This window comes from Monopterus albus, unplaced genomic scaffold (genome assembly GCF_001952655.1).
Source record: "Monopterus albus unplaced genomic scaffold, M_albus_1.0 scaffold66.1, whole genome shotgun sequence".
Classification (NCBI taxonomy): domain Eukaryota; kingdom Metazoa; phylum Chordata; class Actinopteri; order Synbranchiformes; family Synbranchidae; genus Monopterus; species Monopterus albus.
Window position 1 is genome coordinate 176,718 of NW_018127946.1, and position 16,526 is coordinate 193,243.

The 16,526-nt window shown below is 39.8% G+C and overlaps 1 protein-coding gene and 1 non-coding gene across 9 annotated transcripts in view; both read right to left on the reverse strand.

Moving 5' to 3' along the window:
- ctnnd2b (catenin (cadherin-associated protein), delta 2b) overlaps positions 1 to 16,526 on the reverse strand; it is a 231,061-nt gene that overhangs the window by 82,589 nt on the left and 131,946 nt on the right. For all 8 annotated transcript variants that reach the window (XM_020604514.1, XM_020604508.1, XM_020604511.1 and 5 more), the window contains 2 exons: positions 9,491 to 9,623; positions 6,309 to 6,522 (listed from right to left, as the gene is read on the reverse strand). In XM_020604514.1, the coding sequence (XP_020460170.1) occupies positions 6,309 to 6,522; positions 9,491 to 9,623 (347 nt within the window). The remainder of the gene's footprint in view (positions 1 to 6,308; positions 6,523 to 9,490; positions 9,624 to 16,526) is intronic.
- Positions 13,866 to 13,937, reverse strand: trnaw-cca (transfer RNA tryptophan (anticodon CCA)). The gene has a single exon. It is a non-coding gene; the product is annotated as a tRNA-Trp (tRNA).

Here is a 16,526-nt window from a genome sequence, read left to right on the forward strand (position 1 = left end):
CACTGCACACCACTCTGTTTTACCCTTTGCTCATCACCAATCTCAGTTCCACATGTAAAAATCTGTAAGACAAAACAATTCCAACTCAAGGTCCACTGACTTTTCTGGTGCTGTCAGTTTTATCACATGGTCCTCATTAGAGATTTCTCAGTTGTTATGAAGCTGATATGCAAACCTCTAGTTGTAATAATTTCAGCCATTGGATTTTTTACAAACCTTGGGACTGTTTTCTGTGCCAGAGAAGTAATTCAGCCACTGAATTAAAGACATGATAATAAACTCCATCTGCTGATGAAGGACTGGTGATATGGTTGAATGCTCTGTAAAAGCTTGTAAATGCATTGTTTTGTAAAAGTACTATTTCCACGGTTCCTAACCCTTTATGTTAAAAATTCATAGACACCATACACTGGATCACTTTATCCCCTGAAACAGGGAATAACACCTGAAATCATTAGAACAGCACAATAATATTGCACTATGCCACTAGTTTTGATAGATTTGTGAAATATTTACTTTCAAAAATTGACTGAACAGCTTCAGTAATCATGAATAATAATCATAATAATCATAAATTCTGGTTTCTGACATGCCAAGCATTTAAATATCACATTCCTTGTAAAAGTGTATTTACTGGTATCTGTGTACATGTGTGTGTCTATATGAATGTACCAGTTATGGCCAAAAATATTGGCACCCCTGCATTTCTGGCAGATAATGCACCACTGGGTTTTTTTTTTGAGTATATAAGAAATTCTTCAGTACATGTACACACAGGTGCAGATAGACACACAAGCAAGTACAGTCTTATGCAAAAGTTTAGGCACCCCTTGATAAATAACAGATTTTGGTGATTTTTTATTTGAACAGATGTTAACACAGTTTCTCTTGGAAATGGAAAAAATGCACAATATTTTCTGCAAACAGTGATGCATAGTTACTTCTTATGCCATAAATTGAACAAAAATAAAAAATAAAAACATTATTATGGCATGGTGCAAAAGTTTGGGCACCCTACACAATCAGTACTTAGTAACACCTCCTCTGGCAGATATCACAGCTTGCAAACGCTTTTCATAGCCAGCTAAAAGTCTTTCAATTCTTGTACTTGGGATCTTCTCCCATTCTTCCTTGCAAAAGGCTTCTAGTTCTGTAATATTCTTTGGTCGTCTTGCATGCACAGCTCTTTTAAGATCTACCCACAAATTTTCAATGATGTTTAAATCAGGGGACTGTGATGGCCATTCCAAAACCTTCAGCCTGCGTCTCTTGAGGTATTCCATAGTGGATTTCGAGGTATGTTTAGGATCATTGTCCTGTTGTAGAAGCCATCCTCTTTTCAGCTTCAGCTTTTTTACAGATGGTGTGATGTTTGCTTCCAGAATTTGCTGGTATTTAGTGGAATCCATTCTTCCCTCCACCCGTGCAATGTTTCCTGTGCCACTGGCTGCAACACAACCCCAGAGCATGATAGATCCACCCCCATGCTTAATAGTTGGCAAGGTGTTCTTTTCATGAAATGCTGCTCCTTTTTTTCTCCAAACATGCCTTTGCTGATTGTGTCCAAAGAGTTCTATTTTAACTTCATCAGTCCACAGCACTTGTTTCCAAAACGCATCGGGCTTCTGTAGATGTCCTGTTGCATACTTCAGACGTTGGATTTTATGATGGGGACGCAGATAAGGTTTTCTTCTGCTGACTCTTCCATGAAGGCCTTGTCTGTGCAAGCATCGCTGCACAGTGGAACGGTGCACCACCACTCCTGAGTCTGCTAAATCTTCCTGCAGGTTTTTTGCAGTCAAATGTGGGTTTTGATTTGTCTTTCTGACCAGCATACGAGCAGTTCTGTCCGAGAGTTTTCTTGGTCTTCCAGATCTCATCTTGACCTCCCCAGTTCCCCTGATCTGCCATCTCTTAATTACATTTCTTACTGTGGAAACTGCAAGCTGACAACGCTTTGCTATCTTCTTGTAGCCTTCTCCTGCATTGTGGGCATCAATAACTTTCATTTTCAGGGTCTTACACAGCTGCTTAGAGGAACCCATGGTTGCTGGGTGTCCGCAAGTGTGTGCACAAGGTTTGAAGAGTCAAGGTATTTGTACAGCTTTGAAATTGGCATTTACCAATGACAGCTGTTGCTGTGCATCAGATCTAATGAGCTGATTAAGGTCTGAAACCTTGTGAGAGACTTTGAGACTCTGGAACTCTTAGGGTGCCCAAACTTTTGCACCATGCCATAATAATGTTTTTATTTTTTATTTTTGTTCAATTTATGGCATAAGAAGTAACTATGCATCACTGTTTGCAGAAAATATTGTGCATTTTTTCCATTTCCAAGAGAAACTGTGTTAACATCTGTTCAAATAAAAAATCACCAAAATCTGTTATTTATCAAGGGGTGCCTAAACTTTTGCATAAGACTGTATACTAAAAACAGTAGGTATTTTTCTGAGGAAGTACAAAAGAATTGTACAAAAGAGATATACTATGATCTCATTTTCTGCTGCACAACCAGAGCACCAGTGTTTATACATTTTAGGTCTGGGTGTTATATAAAATTAAATTAAATTAAATTAAATTAAATTAAATTAAATTAAATTAGGGTGGTACAGTTGCATGGTGGTTAGTGCTGTCGCCTCACAGCAAGAAGGTTCTGGGGTCTGGGTTCGAGCCTCGGCCTACCCGGGGCCTTTCCGTGTAGAGTTTGCATGTTCTCTCTGGGTACTCCGGCTTCCTCCCACAGTCCAAAGGCATGCAGCTTAAGTTGATTGGTGACTTTAAATTGCCTGTAGTAGTGAATGTGTGTGTGGTTGTCTGTCTACGTGTCGGCCCTGTGATGGACCGGTGACCTGTCCAGAGTGTACCTTGTTCAGTGGCAGCTGGGATTGGCTCCAGTGACCCTAATCAGAAATAAGTGGTATAGATAATGGATGGATAAATGAAGTAAAAATTTCTGTTGATGAGTACTTTCTCTGCTGTCACTCAAACATTAGTGCCAGCAGTTCTCTGGAGTTATGACAGTAATGTAAGCAGCATTTCTTTGGAGGAGCCTGTATGTGACAGACTGGCCAGTCAACAACCTTGAGTAATGGTGCCCACCACAGCTAAAGAGGGCAAATAATACCAAAGAAAGGTAGTCATGTTACCTCAGTGATATGGAAATAGTTTGCTTCTGCAATTGGTCCAAGATGGAACAGCCTGAGACAAAAGTATGGAGTGAAAGAGGAACAGTGTGTGTCTCTGAGATTCTGATATTAGTTCTTGTACCAATTTCAAAACCACAGCATATAGCAGCAAACATGAACTGTCTCACTTTCCAGTGTCACCCCATGTTGGAGATTTTTCAATTTGAAGTCCAGGAGCAGGGCACACCCGAAGCTCACACGCCTTCTTCTCCCAGTCATATTTAAACCTCCAAGAAAGGCTTAGTTCTGCTTCCGCTTTTTGTCAGACAGGTTGAGGGTGTACATGTGGTCACTCTGTAATGGTTTGGACCTTGCTTCCTGGTTTCTGTTATTTTTTTCCCCGTCTTTCATTACCGTTCTGCCACGTCACCCTAATCAGCCGTCATTTCATCCACCTGCCACTCATTATCTCCCGGTCTAGCTCGCTATATATACACCTTCCTTTCTGTTGTTCCCCACTGGTTCATTGACTATCATGTGCTTGCGTTTGCTCTGTGTTTGCCCTGTGTTTGTTCTGAGTTTGATGATCATCTGCTTGCGTATGCTTTGTGTTCATTCTACGTTGCCCTGTGTGTGCCTGTGTTTTGCTATGCGTTTATTTTGTATTCGCCAGTTTGTTTCGTCAGTCCCAACATTCACCCTGGACTGTTCAATCTTTTCACCATCCAACAACAAGTTGTTTTCTCTCCATCATAGGATCATCTCAAACTTCCGCTTTCTTGAAGGTAATACTGCTGACCCTGCTCCACCATCCCTGGTGTCCAGCAGACTGCACAGCGTATTGAGCAATGGGCCACAGTGACCTCCAGTACTTCTCCAGTCGACTGTCCTGATGCCAACAGGCTGCTCTAGTATTCTCTCTTCTTCTTCAGTAACAAACATCTCCCACCTGTGCTTGTGCACTTTCATGCTCATTTTCAGTGACGAAGTTCTCCAAAATATGTGACAGCCCATGATCAAAGCTCCCCGCAAGGTATGCCTGGCTCTCAGTGGTGGCCATAGTCAACTTCTTCATGTCCTGCCTCTTCATCCAGATTTTTGGCACCTATTAGAGTTCCTTACCATCATTCATTCCATTTCAGAGTTATACTCAGTTCAGCTATACAGCCACCCAAAGCTATTCAACACCTTCACCATGGACTCATGCTGCATTCTGTATATCAGTTACGGGATTCAACACCTTGTCCACCTTCTATACAAATTCTTCCTAGTGTCCCTCACTCAGCTCCTCCAGCTCAGTGTCCGTCATGCTTCTCGTGGCACTGACCCCATCTCCACTGCCAACTCCCATCAGTTTTGGGGGCATAGGGCTCATAATGGTTCTCAGACTCATAACCATTGGAACTCTGGCAATTCCTCAAATCATTAAGTTCTTTCTCAGCTCTGTTCAAAATCTATCCCTTCATGGCTACTAAAATCTTGTGCAGTCAAGAACACCAAAATAAAACCTTCCTCTTCCGCTTTAACAACACCACAACTATCAACATTATCAACAAAGGCTGAAACAACTCCCAGGCACTGGGCTGTCCACATCATTTCTGTTTTTTGGACATTGTGATGTTCCTTGTTTCTGTGTATTTCTGTTCATATGTCAGATCACAAGATCTAGGACATTAGCTCCAGATGCAGAGGAACTCATGATGCTTAAACCTTCATTTCCATCTACAGTGCTGCTGACCTAACCCCTGACCCTCTCATCTATCTGTCATAGGATGCTACTCCCAATATTGGTGCCCCAGAATACGCTCCCCCTCTGAGTCAGTGTGGAATTCTTTCCATATTTGATGCCATCACCTCATTGAATCCTTGTCTCTGAAATCATAGTCATCACCAGTTGAAGTTTCAGATCAAAGGACTTCAACCTATGTTGCCAGCAAGGCTTGTTTTCTTTCCTACACCAGCACTGGACTGCCAACCAGTCCATTCCCCCACAGGCACTGGGCTCCCTAAGGCCTTCCTGTCTCATACCCAATCTGGGCTGCAATCTGCTTTCTCCTCCACCAGAGCTGCTGCGCCAGGTCCCATCACTGCAGTTGCCTTATTAGGTGCCACCAGCTCCATGAACATCATCTTTATCATTCCACAACCAATACCGCTGCCTTGCTACAGGCAGTTTGTCCCTCCATTGGCTATGGGTGCTCTTTGACACTGCTAACCAGCAGCTGCCCGCTCTTCTGACTTCTGCCTACTCTGTGCCTCTCATGTTTCTTCATCCAGTATAGCTTCTGTAAAAGAAATTCCGAACCCCAATCATCACTTATACTCATAATCACAACACCGCCAACCAATTCTTTATTTCAGTGTTCAATCTTCCTTAAGCCCATACGAGCTGCTCACCCATCACCTACAACTTTGAATACACACAACACCTCCCTGACCGACCCCCTTTTTGCCTCAAACTCTGGTCAGTTGCCACTAGGTTCTGGTTCCTTCACCATATCAAGAGCATCCATCTCTCCAACAACTCACCCAAGCTCGACTGCAGACATTTAGTCAGAATAGGAGCAGCTTGAACTGGACACAGCAAGGCATCTCGATCATTACATTAAAACCATGGGTTGTTGGACTTCCCATGCCTTTCAACTCTACATCAGATCCAACCCATACATAATGGGAAATTGTCTCTTGCATACTATGTAGTAGGCTAAAATGTCTATGTGAGACAAGTAATATGCCCAAATTCTTTATGTATGCAAGTTGTACCTGGATGACCAGCATAACTTTGTAAGTATGGAAGCAATTGACACTACACTATTCTTTTTTCCCACAGCAGTGACAGGGTAGGCTGTAAGCTGTTATAATTTTCATCCTAGGACGGTTATGATGCCAGTGTATTAGGTTTTAATAATTTAGCAGGCATAGCTGTAGCCATTGTGCATATATTATCACATTCAGTAAGCTATAGGTGATAAGATGTAGAGTATGGTGGTACATGTAATATAATGGTTATATTAAATGGTAAGAAGCTCAAGGACTGTGTCACCAGAAATTTTACCTTGTACATTTTCATTTGTGTAGTAGGCAAAGTTCAAGGTCACTGCGACCTTTATCATTAACACCTTCATGGAATTTCTTCAAATTTTCTGGCCATATCACCTAGCTTTAGTTCATTGTGGTTCTTACCTGTGAGCAGCTCTCGGATCTCCACGTCTGTGGTCTTCCGAAGCAGTCGAACCAGAGCAGGTATGCCGCCGCAGTTCTTCAGTGCAATTTTGTTGTCGTCATTGGCTTTACCATACACCAGATTCCTCAGGGCTCCGCAGGCACTGCGGTGGACGTCAGTCATCCGGTGGTCCAACAAGTCCACCAACAGCTGGATACCGCCCTGCCGCCGGATCTGAGGACAGAGGAGGGAAGGAAGAATGACTATAGCAGGACAGTATGGGCAAATTCACAAATGACATTGTGATTTTTAACAATTTCATTCCACAGTATACAGTAACTGAAAACATTATTTTTTTCCTTTTCTTTTCTTTTTGGGGTATAAGGAAACCTAATTTTATGTTATCATGGAAATATTAATTTCTAATTTTTCAACAAACTTGCAGTTGCTATTGTGGTACTGATGATCATTTTCTCTGTGTACGTCTGCAGCACTCCTTGTTTTCTTTGGTCTAGAGAGACTACCCTTCAAAAATTTGAATGCAGGAGAATGTACAGAGACCAGGTATTCAGAATATTTTGTACAATGTGTCTTTAGTGCCTCAAAGGCACATCCATACATCCAGTCACCAATCTATCACAGGGCTGACACTCCTACAGGCAGTTTAGAGTTACCAATCAATCTAAGCTGCATGTCTTTGAACTGTGGGAGGAAGCCAGAGTACTCAACGAGAACCCACACAGGCACAGGGAAGACATGCAAACTCCACAGAAAGACCATGGGTCGGCCGGGGCTTGCACCCAGAACCTTCTTATAGTGAGGCAACAGCCCTAACCACTACATCACCATACCACCTGTATCCCTGCTTACCAATGTTACTGTATGTATTGGGGGCTGTGACCCCCAAACTGGGAGAGTGGCTCCAACAGATCCCAGGAACAACATCTGAGATCTCTGTCCAGAAGAGTGCAGTCCTAGGAACAGCTAAGATACTGCGCAGGACCCTCAAGCTCCCAGGCCTCTGGTAGAGGACCCGAGTTTGAAGGAAGGAATAAGACCGCTCCAAAGTGGGGGGCGTGTATATACGTATACACACATATATGTACAGGTCTCTATTTACAAGTACTTTACTCTTATCTTTTATCTCTTTTCCTAATGCACATTCCTTTGCTTGTTGATATGTACGTACACATTAAGAGCTGCTGTACCAGACCCAAAGTCCTATACACCTGGCCAGTAAAGCTGATTCTGATTCTAATTTTAGTACAAATAAAGGTAGGAAGACAATTTTAGCTGATGTAGTGTGGGTTAAAATCTAAAAATGAGATCATATTTAGACATGTCACATTAAAAGAGATGTTAGCCCTTTTATGTAACAATACTGGTAACAAATATACAATTAAACTTCAGTCAATCAAACACCCAAACAATACAGTCAGTTTACAGACTAATTTGCTTTACCTTAAGAAAGAGCAAATAATTAATGGTTATTTTTATTATGTACAAATCTATCAATTATTTATTAGAATTTTGGCTTAATCAAATTATTGTTTGCCTGAAAAATGTTGGAAACAAGTACTAAGGACAACTCTAAACAACTTAAAGGGATTCACTTTATTATGACATGAGAGAGAAAACTGATAGTACTTATTTTGATGAGTCTGCAATTTATACATTTTTTGCACATTTTTGTTTGTGTTTTGTTTGGCGACTGTGGTTCAGTGGATAAAGCGGTTGTCTCCCAAACGGAGGATCAGAGGTTCGAATCTCAGTGCCTGCAGTCCACATGTCAAAGTGTCCTTGGGCAAGACATTGAACCCCCCCGTTGCCCCCGATGGTTAAAGCCATCAGTTGAGTTGGTGCCGCAGATGGCTGCCTCGGTTCTGTACCGGAAACAAATTTCTTCTGTGTGTAACATACTTGGCCAGTAAAGGTGATTATTATTAAAACTATCAATTATTAATTGACTTGCAATTGCACCTCTGTTTCAATCCCTGTTGCCTGCTCCTGTTCCTATTTTTGTCTGTTTATTAATTAGTTATAATTACTTTGTTTTCCCTGGTAAAAAAAAAACAAAAAGGTTAAATAAATAAAAAAAAAAAATGGTGACACAAAAGAAGGGATACCTTAACAATTAAAGATAAATTAAGCACACAAAACACAGTCTGTCTGGTGCTATAAGGAGACTGAACAGGCAGAAGGATATTTGTATCCATCAGCATCCAGTCTATTGTTTCACCATTGAGGCATCTCTCCCAAGGGCAAACAGCTACTTGGTCTTCGGGGGTGTAGTTTGTCATCCTTGCTTTGGGTACCACATACTTCATTTTTCTACAGAATCTTAACATCAGTCATCTTTCTCATATGACAGCCTCTCACACTGTATTTTTAAAGTTGGTGTGTTTATTGCTGTTTGAAGAAATTTGTTTGCTCTCAAATCCATTGTGATGACTAATAAAGTCAGACTGAGCTGAATTCAGTTGACACTGAAGAAACAGAAAGAACATTTTCATTTCAGTGCAGAATTTCTTGCAGTCCTATGTGTTAATAAATGTATGTGACCTAAGCATTGGTGGAGAAATGTCACTCATTCAGAGACATTTCAGGGTATTCAGAGGGTAAGGTGATGTTGATATCTGCCAGATGCCAAAGTAGCTGACTAACTCGAAGTAAACAAATTTACTTTAGTTTTTTAATGTTTTTTTCTACAAGTCAAAAGTTTGGACAAACCTTTTCATTGAACTGAATGGGAAGGTGTGTCCAGACCTTTGGCTGATAATTGATATGTTTCATTGTTTTATTAAAGTATAGTCCTTAAATTTTGTTTCTAACAAGGGGTTCTGCTTTGATGTATTTCATTGCATCTAAATTTTATGCACTTTGGTTTTATGTCGCCTTACTTGAATGTATCGTTTTTGTTTAAATTTCATTACAAATATTTGTTTTGCTTGTGAAATTGTTTTGTTTTGTGTCAACAGGATGTCCATGCAAAAGAGAGTGATATGGCTCCCATTGTCCTACCCTGTATAAAGGTTGAATGAATGATAGATAGATAATGTAATTATATCTATCTAATATCTGTCTATCTATAACACACTCTTACAGTATAACATACTGTGTCTGTCTGTACATTTGAGCAACCCTAAGAGTTAGCACCACTTAGTCCTCTCTCTTGGTGTGGTTTTTCCACAGAGATCAATACCTCAGATTTGATCTTGTTGTCTCCAAAGCAAAGGTGCTGGAGGTAGGCTGCAGCGTTGGACTGGACTGACGGGAACTGATGCTGCAGCATTTGGATCACTTCTGGTAGCTCTGGATCCCTCCAGCCAAACTCCCTATAATGACACACACAAAGAGAAAATAGGCTACATAGTTTTGAAGGGTACAGAAATAAATATATGTGGTTGTGTGTGTGTGTGTGTGTGTGTGTGTGTGTGTGTGTGTGTGTGCATCTGTTTATGTAGCTGAGCCTGTTACTAGGCAGCTTGTCTTCCTACTGTGACCTCGATTTATAATGCTCACCAAGGAACAAGACACATTAAACAGAGATTTCTGATTAAATTCAGCACTATCATGAAAAACCATAACTGTAATCTTACATTTGCATTGTCACAATGTTCACCATGTACTGTGATTATATATCATAAATGTCATTTTTATGTCAAACATGAAACAGTGCCATGTCCTGATTATTATTCTGTTTTATTTATTTTGGCTAGATCCCTTTAGCTGCAAATAACGAAAATCTTTAATGGCACAGCACAATGATAGTTCAGATAAATATCTTCTTCCAACTTTGTGGCAACAGTTACAGACAGGCCTTTTTGTGTTTCAACACAACAATATCAGTGCCAGTCTCATAAATCTCTTACTGAGGCTCCAAAATCTTGTGGAATGCCTTTCCAGAAAGATGGAAGCTGTTTTAGAAAGCCCAAGTGAAGTTGGAAGTTGAGTCCTATTTGACATTTGTACAGTAAGTTAATAACTAAAACTTAGAACTTGGAACATTTCTCAACATTATGTCACATGACTTGCTTCATACTGTATGTTCTAATAAGAATGATAGTTTTTTTTAAACTAAGTAAAAAGTATCTTACTTCTTTACATGCACATTCAATAATCACCAATTATAATAAACACAAAAATAAAGGGTGTTTCATCTATCTATCTATCTATCTATCTTCTACATATCTATCTACTGTATTAATGAATATTTAATTTCAAATTCATTAATGCAGACTGATCGCCCATCAGTTAATCATGAAACATATTGTATAATCCAGTCCAATCCATCTGAAATAGATAAGGTCCTAAAAAATATAAAATTACCAACACTATCCAGAGAACAAACCGATACCTTAGATGCCCCCATCACTCTGGATGAACCCCATAAAGCACTGAAATCCATGCCAAATAATAAATCACCTGGACCTGAAGGATTCCTTGCTGAATTTTATAAACACTTCTGCCAGGTATTATCACCGCTATTTCTCAAAGTTACCACATAAATTAAAACCACCTCCACAGTACCGACACATATGAATAGAGCTGCCATGCTGAACCCCAATAAAGCCCCACCCCACCCTTCCAGTTATCGTTCTCTGTCACTTATTAGCACAGATTTAAAAATGATCATCAACGCACTAGCCACCAGAATATAGACAGTTACTTCAATAATTAGTACCCACCCAGACCAAACAGGCTTCATTAAAAGTAAACACACTTCGGATAACACCCGTAGACTATTTTAACTTAATCAATCTTGCACAACAAAAACAAACCAACACCATAATTTAATCATTAAATGCAGAAAAAGCACTCGACAAAGTTAACTGGTCATTCAGCACACTATGAAGGTTTGGTTTTGGAGAGTCTTTCATCCACTGGATTAAAACACTATATACATCACCTAGAGCTACAATAACCACCAATTGGATAACCTCACAAAGTTTCTCATTTCACCAGAGAACCAGACAAGGATGCCCACTCTCACCATCTCTATTCACCATTTTCATTGAACCTCTAGCAGCAGCAATACAGTAGAACAATCAAAAGAATACAAGATACTAACTCACAACATAAAATTAGCCTTTATGCAGATGATTTATTATTATATTTACAGGAGCCCTACAGTTCACAACAAGAAACTTTCTCCATTATTAACACATTATCCAGGATTTCCAACTATACAATAAACTGGAATAAATCCACCATACTCCCATTCTCTGAAGATGCCTGGGATTCTACAGCTCACGACTGCCCCCTTCCACTTCATACTGACAACATTAAATATTTAGGTATCAGTATGTCCCCCAGGCTGTCAGAACGTTTTCATCTACAACATTTTCATCAACTACACCCCTCTGCTAAAAAAATAGAAGCTGGTCCAATTGCTACAATCAAAATGAAAACTTTACCACAAATTACCTGTTTTCAATGCTTCTCACAACACCAACGGAGAAATGGTTCAAATCATTTGATTCTCTAACTTCACAATTTTATTGTAATAACAAGAAACCCAAAATTTCCCTGTCAGCACTTCAGAAGAACAAATCACAAGGTGGCCTAGAAGCACCCGATTTTGATCATTATTTCTTAGCAAATCAACTACAATATTTAGTTAAATGGATTCAGAAGGACAGTTATAATAGCTCATGGATAGAACTAGATCAAAATCAATGCAAAAATACTTCATTTGCAGACCTTGCCTTCTTACCATACTCAATTAAGAAAGTGAACTATTGCAAAACTATCACAATCTCTGAAACACTGACAGCCAGGTGAAAAGCAAACAAAACCACTAAATCATCATTAACACCATGTAGATGCACTCCAATTTGGCACAACCCTGACTTTCAACTGCATAACAACCCCATCCACTTTCCAACATGTCAACACAAAGGAATCACTCACTTTCATCATCTATTTAAAAACAACCAGCTCATACCATTCAATACGTTAGTCCAGAAGTACTGAGTTGGGAGAGGAGAATTTCTCCAGTACCAACAGTTAAAATCCATAAATCCATAATTAAATCAAAGATCAGTATAATCAACAACCCCCCTGCAACCTTCCATGCTAGCCGAGGAGATAATGAAATTTACAAACTCAAAGAAGATACAGGTAATATGTAAACTTTACTAATGTCAAATACAGTTACAACAATAACAATACTAATAACCAAATGGGAAAAAATATTTGTTGCTACCCCTCAGCCTCGATTTCTGGACCCAGATCTCTAATAAGATTTTTTCCATGGCTACCAATATAAACTTACAGCTTATACAATACAAGACTATTCACAGGACTCACATCACACAAGGTAAAATGTTTAAAAAGGGGTTTTACTGATATAGATACCTGCTCACAATGCACTCTGGGTTGCACCGATGATTACTTTCATGCTTCTTGGACCTGTCAACCTGTTTACTCCCTTGTCTCTCCACTGCCCCCTGAATTTTAATCACTTCAGCATGTAGTCTGAAAGCAGCCTCAGTGACCACTCTTAGAACTCAAAAGCTCAAAATTCATATTCATGTTTTTTTTGTGTGTCTCACTCCTCTGCACATGTGCATATTGCCTGTCGTTGTCATTCAGTGTTGGCAAATCAAAGAAAAAATAAATGAGAAATAAACATAGACAGACAAACATTGTTTTCTTGAAAGAAGAATTAGTTAACTTGTGTGAATGAATGTCACTTCTGGCTTTTTCCCCTACAGCGAATCGTCACACTGACGACTCGCATATTGACATTTGGCACGTGTTTTACGCCGGATACCCTTCCTGATGCAACCCTGACTCGAACCTGGGCTGCAGCGGCAAAAGCGCTGCGCCCTACCCACCAGTTTATCAGGGAATACGATTAGTTAACTTATGTAATACATTAAAATCATTGTAAAATATTGTAAGATAACTTCTAACATGTAAAATGTTTCTCCCTCTTGTTGGGTTCTTACAGAGATAACATCTAAATGCAGCACAACAGTGTGACATTTTCTACTACTAATTCTGGCCCGAAAGGCTAGAACACACTGCCGCAGACAGCTGCCTCGATTGTATGCTCTCTTGTGTGTTTGTTGTATTTCCTTGTTTTCTTGGTCTTCTGCAAACCAACCCAGATTACCTTTACCAGAGAAGAGCTTCTAAACATCGAGCAACTCACTTTGAACATCTTTCCTCTGATTTTTGCTAATGGTTTTCAGGCCTTCAGATGTAAACCATCAATGTATTTTCTCACGCTGTGAATTATTTATATGCTAATAAAAGGTGTTTTGTTGTTGTTGGTGGTGTTGTTCTGACAAGTTGCCGAGCTAAATGTTATGAATGAGATTGTGGATCATAATCACCTTTATTGGCCAAGTATGTTACACACAAGAAATTTGTGTCTGGTACAGAACCGAGGCAGCCATCTGCAGTGCCAACTCAGCTGATGGCTCTAACCATCGGGGGCAATTAGGGGGTTTCAGTGTCTTACCCAAGGACACTTTGGCATGTGAGCTGCAAGTACTGAGTTTCAAACCTTCAACCTAGGAGACAACTGCTCGACCCACCACACCACTGTCGCTTTCTCAAAGACATGACCCTCACGTGATTTGAACACGCAACCTTCTGAGCTGGAGTCAGACACGCTACTGTTGCGCCACAAGGTCTCACACAGGCTTAATCAGGATCACATTTATGTCATAATGTTAATACAGACCTAAATGAATTAAACTTAATCATTTTAGAAAACATCTAAACATGTATTAAACAAAAAAACTACACCAAATTTTAACTGCCGTTTCATTTTATGCATGGCAGTAGACATTAAACCCATGTGTGCATGTATCCCAGGCAGCCCATCCTACTGAAAATACATTCAGTGCATGGTCACTTACAAACATAAATGTGAACTATCAGCATAAAAGACTACAAATAAATTGGAATTAAGCATTAAGACCCATAGTGTGAACATTGTTTTTATTAGTCTTTAGGCACAGACACATGCCCAACCCTATAAATGTCAGTAGGGGTACGTGTGAAAGTAGAAACACACATGATTAATCTGAGAAAGATGTGATGTGAGAGAATGAAGTCATGGTGAAGGATCGGAGTAAGCAGAGGAAGGTGTGGCTTATTGATGCATATTATCTGTAGCAATGCCAAGAAATGTATCATGTTTCCTTGACAGCAATGGTTTCTAGGGACCAATTAAAGCTAGAACCGGATCTTTTTCTTTTTGTCCATGGCAAGGTTTTATTCCCACAGTGTGATTTGTTGATTACAGACCACAGGGACATGATATTTCCCAGGTATTCATTTTGCTATAATTTAGCTTAAGTATCCCCCCCTAAGGTCCCTGTGGAGATCATTTCAGTTCAGTCTAATCACACAAACACTCAGTGGTCTGCACAAACCCACATGCCAACAAGTGCTGTAGGACACCTTAGTATGCATCTTGGAGCAGTATTAGTTAACACAAAACACACACACATACTGTACACAAGCACAACCCATTAACTAATATAGTAGTCAAACACACACATATACACTCACTGACATGCACAGACACCCAGCCATCACAGGCAGTACCCAAGACCCAGGATTAGAAAGCTTTCATCTCTAAGTTTTATAATGGGCCAGTGGGATAAACCCAGTGTTTGAAAAATGAGGAAACTGGAGAGAGACAGAAGAAAAAATGATTTCAAAGGCTATTTTTGAAATCCTCTTTTTAACAATTTTCTTTTTTTCACCCTCTTGCCTCAGTGTCTTGCACTGTTTCTTTTCCTGCTTCCCTACAGACACAGTCATCCACAAACACACGTGCATAGCCACACACAGCAGTATGCTCTTCAATAAATACCATCAGAGATGACATAGCATTGTGTATGTGGCTTTTGGGGTTAATTGGCTGATATGATATCTAATGTTATGGCTGTGTGATCTGTCAGATGTGTGTGGTTGTGTGTACTTTTGTTGTTCTTTTTCACACTGTATATAGAAAGTAGGATACCAACGAAGAGGTCTTTAGACATGAAACTTCTTTAAGAACAATTAAACCAGATGGCTGAGCTACATCTGAGAGACTCAGCTATTTAAGTGTTTATTTGGTTAACTGAAGGAGTTTAAGAGCTAAATTTAAAAAGGTATACTCAAAACAAATGCCACATTAACAAGAAACAATATCTCCTCCTACTGTATGTACATCTGAACAAGTGAGTATTGTATAAAGATGACATAAAAAAATCGGATCTGAATACCATCATCACTGGATTTTACACAATAAGCAGTGCTCAAAGTGGGCCAGTACACATTGGTAGGCAAAACCAGCACATCATCCATTTACTCTTTGGTGCACCGGGACTTTTTCTTGTGTACCAGCACTTCTCACAAGCTGCCCATAGTCTTTTTTGCCCTCTCTACAGGCTTATTTGAAATGCACCTTATCTTGCCTGGACTGCGGACGAGAGCAGAGAGAGGGTGGTGACATAAAGCTCCAACAAAAGAGACCTGAGCTCCCCCATAAGTAACAAAAATTCAAGTTTGGGTGGTCCCAAATAACCAATAACCACATTCAAATTTGTTATCAATTCTTATCATAAAATAAATGAAATACAAATTAAAACTAAAAACAGCGAAGGTTTGACACCCATCTATCTCTCCTCCCAGGGTACCGGAGGTTTACTTGCGCAATTAAGGTGTTTATGGTACCTGTAGTTGTCAAAGAAAGTATGCGACTGGTCCTGAACAGTGTACTTTGAAGGGAGGCAACATCCTTGCCCTGAAGAAGCGTCTAATAGCCTACGATATTGCACACGCCTAAAATGACACCATTTCCATTTAGTTGATGGCTACTATATGAGCCACATTTTTTAGTGTGACAGTTCTGGGCTGCCAATAACTAGCTTCCCAAGGAGCAGCTCTCCCCTTTTCACCCTATGCAGTATCTTTGTCTCACTTCAGCTCTCTCCAAAGTTTGAAAACCTCTACAGAAAAAAAAGCTCTTACAATGTTTTGTTTGCCTTCACATTGTAAAAGTAGGCAAATAGAAACTAAATGACTACACAGTGGAAGTAGTATACAGCTTCATAGTTTTGAGAGAACAATGGAGATTGGAGTTCAGCTAGCTGAGCGCTGTTCACTCACCACATCATAACACATTGAAAATATTGCCGAATGCAGAATAATCAGGCCTGCCCTCTCAACACATACCCTGTGTAATTTTGTAATATACTTTTATCCACAACAAGAAACATTTA